The sequence below is a fragment of the Phalaenopsis equestris genome, unplaced genomic scaffold, assembly GCF_001263595.1.
Source record: "Phalaenopsis equestris unplaced genomic scaffold, ASM126359v1 Scaffold000517, whole genome shotgun sequence".
NCBI lineage: Eukaryota > Viridiplantae > Streptophyta > Magnoliopsida > Asparagales > Orchidaceae > Phalaenopsis > Phalaenopsis equestris.
This window is the reverse complement of record NW_018164957.1, coordinates 1,002,423-1,012,807: the sequence shown is the minus strand read 5'-3', so window position 1 is coordinate 1,012,807 and position 10,385 is coordinate 1,002,423. Positions and strand designations below refer to the sequence as shown.

The window sequence follows — 10,385 nt, the reverse complement described above, 5'->3', positions numbered from 1 at the left end:
CGACTATAAGATTCTTTTTGAGATGTTAAATCAAGGGAGACTTGTCACTTGGGATGTTGCTTACCACATTAACCGTATTATTCGATTATCCTCTACAGTTTAGGTTCATTGGAGATTTATTCATCGCGAAGTTAATAGGTCGGCCAATTGGGTGGCAAAACGCGGTGCCTCCACCTCCTTAGTCGATACGGTGCCTCCCTCTCCTTTACAGGTTTTACTTCATGGGGATTTAATGGCTGAACCTTATCTTAGGAATGCTAATAGCTGATTGGTTTGGTGTATTTATTGCTTATGGTTTGGTCTCCACTTGCTTTGCAGAGATGTTTCAATTTCCTCGGTACTATTTGCTGGCTTTTTCATTTCTCGGTACATGAACGGTATTGGGGTTGGAGTGGCAATTTTTTTCTCCTTCCTCATACATTCCAGATATTTGGATCTTATTTTCGGTGCAGGTTTTGATGTATGTTTATGCAGGTTCTTGATGATGGCTTTTGGCTTAATGGGCTTGTTATTATACACCAGGATTGCTAGGGATCCTTCACTATATTTTCAGCTCGATGCGATCCTTTTTCAGGTTTTGATTTTTGCCTTCTCACTGGAACTAAAAGCCTTCACTTTGATGTTGCTGCTCGACATTAATATTGGATTGGGATTTCGTGTACATGTAGTTTTTTGGGTATACTATTCCTTTGGTATACATTTTGGACGATTACATGTATTTTTTGGATAACTTTTTCCTTAGGTATTTATTTTATTTCGCGTTGCATTGTACTGCGGAGACTGGAACCCCTTGGGCTATAATGTATTTTTTTGCTTTTAGATGAAGATCCACTATCCCTCACAAACTTTGTAATCTCTTTTTAATTAATGCGTAAGGAGCCACGAGCTGCTCTTTTAACTATATATATATATATGTGGTGGCTAACCTTGGTGCTCTGCTAGGGTTTCCAACGCGATATATATATATATATAGTCATATTTTATTCCAAATATTATGTGCTTATTCCAAATAGTATGTGCTTATTTTTCACATGAAAACTAAAGAAAAGTACTCCACCATCCGTCTGTCTCCACGTCACTTCCTTCATATAAAAGCCCACTTCCTCCCCCAGCCACTCACATTCATCTCCAAGGCTTTAGCTCTCCTTGCCCACCTCTGCGCCTAATTTTTGGCTCATAAAACCAGGATAATCTGGTGAAGGAGGGAGAGGAAACCTTGGAACCCATACCCTAAACATCATATTTCTCTCTATTTCTTCTAAATTTAAAGATGGTATCAGAACACACTTTAGCTTTTGCAGTCGGAATTCTAGGTATCTTCTTCTTCTTCTTCTTCTTCTTCTTCTTCTTCCTCTCTCCCTCTCTTCCCCAATCCTCACTCAGCTTTTCATTTTTCCTATATAGTTATTTTCTATCGTAAATAAGTGGTCCTCAAACTAAAAGTTGGTGTGTGAATTGCATGCTCTTGAGGACGCTGACGTCCACCTATTTTCATCTCAAAACATAGGTTGCCAAAAAAATAAATAAATAAATTTAAGCTACCCATATAAAAGAGAAAAATTGTTTTCGATTCCAACTTAAGTAAACTTCTAGCCTTCTTTTTTATTTGTTTCATCACCTTACGCATACATGTACCATTCACTTGCCAAAACTAATAACTTCTTTTCTGGACTAATTTAGAGTTGGGCAGCAAAGCATTTTCTTCCTTCTTTCGAATATTTCTTGTTGCAGAACTTGATGGCCCTGTCTTCATCCTTAGCCACAACTATACAACATAATAACATAACATAAATCCATAATCATGTAATCCAATACTTGACAACTATCTAATTTGCCTTCACTTTTGAATCTCTCAGGCAACTGCATTTCCTTCATGGTCTTCTTGGCCCCAGTGTAAGCATCTTCACTACTTCATATCTATACATATATATATATACATATTTATAATGTTGTTGACATAATTAATTTATGTGTAGGCCAACATTTTATCGAGTATATAAAAATAAAAATACGGAAGGATTTCATTCAGTGCCGTACGTAATAGCGCTCTTCAGCAGCATGTTATGGATTTACTATGCTCTGGTGAAGACAAATTCCGTCCTCCTAATCACCATTAACTCATTTGGTTTGCTAATCGAAACCATATACATATCTATCTATCTTGCATATGCCCCCATGGAAGCTAAGGTATGGATTTTTTTTATGCAATTAAGTGATTAATTAATACTAATTAACATTCTTAATTAAAATTTTCAATTAAATATAGAAATTCACTGCTCGGATACTTGTGCTTCTCAACTTTACTACATTCGGGATGATTCTAGTTTTTACTCTCCTCTTCTTTCATGGCCATAAGCGTCTGATTGTTCTTGGCTTCATATGTGATATCTTCTCTGTCAGTGTCTTTGTTGCTCCACTAAGCATTATGGTAATTAAATATTTTTTTAATTTTTAATAATTATATATATATTTATATTAAATTATATATATAATTATAATGTTGCTTACTTTTATTGATGCAGAGGCTGGTCATCCGCACGAAAAGTGTGGAGTACATGCCTTTCAACTTGTCCTTTTTCTTAACCATCAGCGCTGCGGTTTGGTTGGGCTATGGTGCACTGACGAAGGATAAATATGTAGCGGTATTAAAACTCTGAATTTTCATTTAGTGCTGTTTAATAGATATATTATATTAGTAATAGCAATATTCAGATAATAATTTTAATTGATCAACACTAACTCCTTAATTAGTTGAATATTGCAGTTATTATATGATACTTACATGTTAATACTTGTCTTAAAATATAATAATTTGAGGCTATACTTCCTAAATATTATATGAAACTATCTAAGAAAAATTTATTGCTATTTGTGGTACTTAGATTATGTGCACGAAAGACAAATGAAAGTTAAATGTGATTGCTTGCTGCACATTCATAGAATTGATGTCGATCCGCAGCCATTTTGATGTTCTAACAATGCTATAGGAGAATAATGTTATATTTAGCTAAAACTATAAATTGGTGAAATTTTCTATTATAAGATAAACAGATTTAATTTCATAATTTATTTCCTGCAAGTGTTTATGAATTAATGAGCTTGCAATTTCTTAAACATATATCAACATCATGTATTGAGTAAAACCATTTTTTTTCAAGTGTTGAGCAGAACTAATCACTAATAGTTAGCATAAACTCTCATCTCTATAAAATTTGGAGCTAAATTCTGCAATTAGTAGGCTCCAGAGCATTTAGTTTAATGAAGTTCTTTTGATTAAGTGTTTATTTTTTATATCATATTATTAATTACAATATGGCCTAAAGGGCAGATATATATGAAAAATATGTAAATATTCGCTATAAAAACATGAAAAAGATAATCTTTATAGGAAGTATATTGTGCTAAGTACTTGAGCTAGCTTTTTTATAAACTTTGTTCATTTTCTTAAATATTGAGCTAGTACATAACAATTATTAACATTTTGTTATTTTCAGTTGCCAAACATTCTTGGACTATTGTTCGGTATAGTACAGATGGTGCTCTACTGCATCTACAAAGATGCCAAACCCAACCTTGTTGATCCGACGAAGAAGGGGATGGCTGTGCCTGAAATAGCGCTTGAAGTCTCTGATGACGCCTCGGGCGGCAATTGTGGCAAGAAAGATGAAGAGAATTGTTAGAGTCGCTACTAAAAGAAAAATTTCAGCAGCGTGTATTTGAAAACATTTTTAAGAAACACTGCTAAAAGTCTTTGTAGCCCTACCAATTGCAGCAATTTAAAATCCGTCGCAATGAAAAGAACAATGATTTTTACCAGTGTAATTGATAGAGAATAGAGAGAAATAATCTACATAAATCTACATAAGTTGTTATACTAAGAGAGCTATAGTATAATTAGAATCAAAATGTCTGTATAAGAAGATGTTGTAGTTGTACGCCAACAATGGTTTGTATTTGGGTATTGTAATATTGATATGTTATGTAATCATTTTCAAATCTTGCAGATTTTGTTTTCATTGGGCAATAGATGATCATATCAGATTTTATAAGACATTTCTCATCAAAAATTAAATTTTTATTATAGTTTGCAGACTTGTTGTATCAATGGTAGATTTAAGAAGAAAATAAGAATTTTAATCTGAAATGATTTATGATGTGATATGGAGTCGGTCAGAAGGCATTATTTATGATTCTAAATGAGGAATTTCTTATAAGATATCTGTCAAGACCAAGTAGGTATATTTTGCATTGCAGCGAGAAGTTACTTCCTGAAACAAGTTTGGAATATTAGTTTAAATGTACATATGCAAACAAATTTATGGGCAGGTTTGTTTTGGCAGCAAACAGAAAAGCCAAAATAAGTATTGTTTAGTATTTAATGCATGAACTATTAAACTCAATCTTTGTTTTGTACTAGGCATAGAAGGTTTTATAGATACGTAACAGGAAAGTCAGATATGAAGAAAAGGATATAATAAATTAAGGCATTAAATATTTTAGTAATTATCTTCTGACTTAGTTGACTTGGCAGCTCTAATTCTACTATAATCTGGGCTGCTTATGTGGTCAATATTCTAGAGGCGGCGAATTTTAGCATTTTTGTTTTTTTTATTAATCCATAAAAATAGACATCGAAATTTAAGCTCTCATTTCAAAAAAAAAGAAAAAAAAAAAAAACTTCAAAATCTAATTTGCATAATCAAAATGAAAATTACAGCAACGAAAACGAAATTTAGATTTTGATGTGAATTTCCATCTTGGAACTGAAAAATAAGATTTCGAAAAGAATTTTCATTCTGGGTGTGGAAATTAGTCTTTGAAATGGAGAATGCAGTTAAAACTCTTACATCATATGAAATATTTTCTTCTAAGAACATATTTCCTATTGTTAAGTCAATCTCGTAAGAGGTTGCGGCGACAAATATTTTGGTTTTTTGATTTGTGTTACAGTTGGAAAAAAAAAACGTAGCAAATATGCTCGTGATAGGGTTGAAGTGGCTACTGTTACAAGTAATATTAGAAAGAGATATCATGAAGTTTAAATAAATTGTCGAAATAAATTTTTCTAATACGAAACAACAATTAAAGCTCAAAAATTGATTGATTTTAAATTTGACTTGGATTTGTTTAGAGCCGACAATAGTTAAGCTTGAAATCAGAACATTAACAGTTTACTAAGGCTGTTAAGGCTGTTGAAGATCAATAATCAACGACATTTATCAATATTTTATCTTTAGTTTTGTTTATCACCATAGCTACACCAACTCATTCACGAGTATATTTCATTCACATTTTATCTACAAGTGTAAGGCTTGTGATCCATATGGGATTTATGATTTGATGTGTTGTTAAACTTGCATTTATTTTTATCTGTATTTTCAAATTTTATATGACGAAATTGTAGTTTGAGGAAGATTGTATTTTGTTGTTGTAGGTTGAAGCAAGAAAGAGGAAAATAGGAATCAAACTGAAAGTAATTGGAGAATTAAGCAAAATTTTGTCATTGGTGGCCTAAGCGCCTGGCCACTCCCGAACCCTCACAAATTAAACAATAAACCTGAAAGCTTGACACTAATGCACCGTTATGGGTGATTAGGTGTCGTGATAGCAGGCGCGTAAGTGCAATGGGCGCTTAGGCGTCATGGCGCTTAGACTCCAGATGGGCAATTCCAAACGGAGAGCTTGACACTTAGGCTCTAGCCACTAGGCACCTAGGCTCTCAAAACAAAGACTAGTCGTTGGAGCAGTTCTGACTTGGAGCAGTTCTGACTTGGAGCAGTTCTGACGTTGAGATAATGGGGAGAAAATATAAAAAAGGTGAAGATGAAGTTTGAATGGCTTTTTGTTTTGTTTACTTCTGTCCTTATAGTGGAAGAAAATTCTTGAGGAGAAGGTCATACATCTAGTAGGGAGGTTAAAAGTTTCAAAGCAAGATCAAAGAGAGGGTTGGGATTGAGAGATTGAGAGTGTGCTTATAATTCATTTGCATTTGTTGGACTTAAGGGAAACAAGTATTCTGAGTTTTTGTGTTTCTTCTTGAATTTTGAGATGCTTTTATATGAGTTTTACTTTTAATTTAATGTTGATGTTGATGAGATTTGACATGCTTAGTGAGTAGTTTTTTTTTTTTTTTGGTTCATCTTTGTTGTGGAAGTGTAGGGTTAAGAGTTAAGCAAGTTGCTGCGGATTTTTTTAATGAAATTTTTAATTAATGTTGGAATAACTTAGAAACTCATAGACTATTAATTTAACTAGTTAATTTGTTAAAATTAGTCATGATTATAGAATTTTGAGAGGAATCTATAAGGAACGATTAAGTTATCTGTGTGAACTCATTAGAATAGGAATATTTCCTTTAAATTTGTTCAAATTGATTAGATAGAAAAGTTATCTTGTATTTTTCCTTTGATTTGGGGAACTAAATGAATAAATTGTCAACCTTTCTTAGACTTCCAGAAGGATATATGAAAAATTTTAGTATTCTCTTGTTTGACACCTTATATGAATCATTTGCTAAGTTGAATCCCTACATAGCCACTTCAAAGGAGAATTTTTGGGACATATCTTAATAATCATTACTTACACTTATTTATTTTAAAACTTAGGTTTAGCTCATTTTCAATAATCAAGGTAAGAAAATTTATTAAACTTCAAAACTTCAACCTTTCAGGCTAGAACTAACAATTTTAGGCTAGAACTTTTTCTAATTGAGTTTATCCCATTGCTTGTGAGATTGAAAACCAGACTCAAATCTCATTACTATTGATACGTCACGTATACTTGCATGAGTTGCTTGTGTTTTGCAACACTTGGTGCATGTCAAAATTTTGACGTTGTTGTCGAGGAACAATGGTGAATTTGAATTAGGAAAAAATTATTTGAACTTTTGTGTCTTAAATTTGAATGATTATAGTGTTCTTTGTTTCCTGTTCAATTATTTTTATTTCCTTAATTCCAAAAAGCAAAAAGTATCTTATTTTAAATTTCTTAGTTGTGTGTTTGTTTTTGATTTAGTAGTCTATTTGAGCTATTTGTTTTTATTTGAACTATCTAATATTTTCATTAGCATAAGATGTATGTAGTAGTTAGTATATGTGTAGTTCAGAACCTTCTGGACTTAAACCCAATGATTCTGAGCTTGAGAGAACTGTAAAAAAAAAAATCAGAAAATAAAAGATACTTTAATAACTTTTAGAAGAGGTGGCTAACAATCCTTAAAATAACCAAGAAGCCCATAAACATCAAGACACGTCTAGACCTTTGAGAGACTATGCCGATTCTACGGTAGATGAAATCCATCTTAGTATCCACAACCTCGCTGTAGAAGCTAATACTTTTGAATTGAAGTTTGTTATTATCCAAGTGGTACAGAACAATCAGCTTGCGGGAATATATTCTGAAGATCCAAACCGTTCTTTAGCAGGTTTCTTAGAACTTTACACTACATTTCACCATATAAGCTAAAATATGGCTAAATTTGTTAGCTCCATGAACAATTAGGATATGGAGCGACTTGGCAAAAAAATTCTTAGAAAAATACTTTCCACCTTCAAAAATGACCAAACTTTGGAATGATATAAATTTTTTTGCCACTTGTTGGCATCAATTTTTGATGTCACGAGTGTAGGGTGTCCACCTGTATGGCTCAAGATGGTCTACAGTTCGCCTGCAGCATCTGGTAGCTCAAGACACTCACCTGAGACCCCACTGTCGTATGTTGAGGGGCGCGTTACCACACTTTGCTGGGCTTTGGTGTTTGCTCAGGTGAAGACCAGTCGACATTTGGCATGTCGGACGACTTTGATTGGGTTGACAAATTTTATATGTCATGTCGTGCGCAAAATTGGCTTGAGTTAGCCTGATCATCAACAAAGTTGTCCAGATAACCCCGAACGACGAAATGGACCACGGTAGTGCGTCTAGAACGTTGATTTCAGTCAGGAAGGGCATCTACTTCACTGCGAGAATGTGTACAAGCTAGAAATGCACTAATGATAATAATAATAATAATAATGATAATATATTATTTTTATATATCATTATTATTATTATATATTATTATTATTTTTTAAAACCTACGCTCTCCTCCCTCTCTCCCCTATCGCGACATCTCTTTGCAGCCGCCCTCTTTGGTTTTTACAAAAAGGGCGTCCGTGCCCTAGCTTCCCGCCGTTGACTCCTCCTTGCCAGCGAACGAGGTCGTCGACACCCTCTGCCTTGTCGGAAAGCTCCCTACCGCCGACTCTCTCCCCATTTGAGGCTCCTACCCGCGAAGGAGATAGATCACATGGAGTCTCTCTCCCACTTTGGCCGGCCACTTCTCCTTCTCATTCTTCTTCTTCTCCAAGGAGGGCTCAAGAGAGGCTCATGAGGAAGCCTTTGGAAAGTTTGGAGGAAGCCTTGGAGGTGCTTCTTGGAGTGAAAGCAGTGAAGAGGGATTTTCTTTCCCTCCATTTTCTTCTTCCTCTTCTGTCAGATCTCTTCCTCCTCGCCGGCCTTGTCAATCTCCAGCATCGCATTTACGCTGGAGAAAATCAATTAGGAAAACGTCGTATTTCGGGCTTTCCTCTGCGCTTCCTTCACTTCTGGTGCGCACCACCGACGAGCTAAGTCCTCCACCTCGCCTTCCTACCTTCCCGGCGACTGGATACTTCACTGGAGCACTTTGACGACGCCGGGGAGCGAGCAACGTTGTTGTTCAAGAAAGTGTGAAGGTCTTCCGCCTCGAGAGGAAGGTCTCTGTCGGCGCTCCTTCCCACCGACATCCTCGTGGGTTCCCCTTTTCACTGTTGTTGAGCGACCCCTGCTACAAAGATATATGTGTCGTTTACACTTTCATATGATTTTATCATCTATTTTGGGTACTTTGTGTCCCTTGTTGCCTGTTTTATTGTTCCGTGCATGATCTGCGAGACAATTGGTGTGTGGATTGAAGCACCGTCGGGGTTCACCGGAAATGTGGGCTCTCCTTCAGCATAAAGAGAATGCTTCTGCATTCGTCACGGTGGTAAGATTCTCTCAACTCCTAGCTGGCCCTAGGTTTTAGTGGTGTCTAGGCGTGTGGGTTCGATTGGCCGCACAGGGTGCGTGCGCCGGCGTGAGTCGGCGCGTCAACGAACTATGTGATTGATTATTGATTTCCTAGAGCAAGTCTTTAGGTTTGGACTTCCTACGTAACCAAACACCCTCCGTAGAGCCAAGTGTCTCCCTTTTTTTGTGAGCCTTAACACAAGTCCTGATGGGTCGAAGTCCCTCACTCCCCTTGCTTTGAGTTCCCTAGCTTTACTTGAAGAAGTTCGGAGGTCGGACTTGGCAAAGCGAAAGAAGCTTTTTAGTTGTCTTGCTTTGCAAAGTCTCGAGGAGTTCACAAAATGGGAAAAGCTTCGTAGCTAGCCCATTCCGTGACGTCGTGGAAAGTTCCCCCCTTGAAGATTGGAGGAGAAACTCCCCACATTTTCTCACCAAAATAAGAGGCGTCAGTGTCTTATATCCAAGGGTCTAAATCTTAGGTTTCCCAAGTGAGGTTGTTAGTACGAGCATGATTCACTATCATATGTGGTCATATGCACCTCATTATTTGCATGTGCATGTCTTACATGTTATATATCGTATGTCATATATTGCTTTTGCACTTGCACTCTGCACATTGTATTTTCATTTGCACCTTGCACCGTGTATCTTGCACTTGCACTTGCACCTGCACCATTTATTCCTCGATCGGCCGTCCCGGACCGGTCGACACCACTTGTGCCTCGGTCGGTTATCCCGAACCGGTCACATCACTTGTGTTTTAGCCTGCTAACCCGGCTCGGTTGACACAACACTTTGGATTGATAAGATGTTCCATCCCGATCGGCCGACCACTTGCTCTTTTGCATATTGTGTATGTGCATGTATATGTTTGTCTACATGATTGATATCATCTACTTGAGTTGCATTCCTTTGAGTCACTGTTTGATCGACATAGTCTCTTTTTGGGTCGTTGCCGTTACGACATGCCCACCTTCGGGTCACTACCTTACCGACATACCCTCTTTTCGGGTTGTTGTCGTCACGACAAGCCCACTTTCAGGTCACTGCCTTACCAGCTTACCCTCTTTTCGGGTCGCTGCCGTCACGACATGCCCACCTTCGGGTCACTGCCTTACCGGTATACCCTCTTTTCGGATCGCTGCTGTCACGACATGCCCATTCATTTGGGTCACTACCTTATCGATATATCATCTATTCAGGCTTCTGCCGCCACGACATGTCCATTCCTTCGGGTCACTGCCTTATCGGTATACCACCTTTTTGGGCCCATGCCGCTACGACATACCCATTCCTACGAGTAACCGCCTTCATGACATGCTCTTTATCACTACTTATATGTTTTGATTTGCTTT

General features: G+C 36.7%; 1 protein-coding gene across 1 annotated transcript; it reads left to right on the top strand.

Annotated features, from left to right (window-relative positions):
- Nucleotides 1–1,109: 1,109 nt before the first annotated feature.
- On the top strand, nt 1,110–3,826 carry LOC110028639 (bidirectional sugar transporter SWEET14-like). Its single transcript, XM_020730569.1, has 6 exons — nt 1,110–1,313; nt 1,857–1,893; nt 1,977–2,187; nt 2,267–2,428; nt 2,523–2,642; nt 3,495–3,826. Exons 1-6 carry the CDS (start codon nt 1,271–1,273, stop codon nt 3,678–3,680), a joined length of 759 nt encoding a protein of 252 aa, XP_020586228.1. The 5' UTR covers nt 1,110–1,270; the 3' UTR covers nt 3,681–3,826.
- The last annotated feature ends 6,559 nt before the right edge of the window (nt 3,827–10,385 follow it).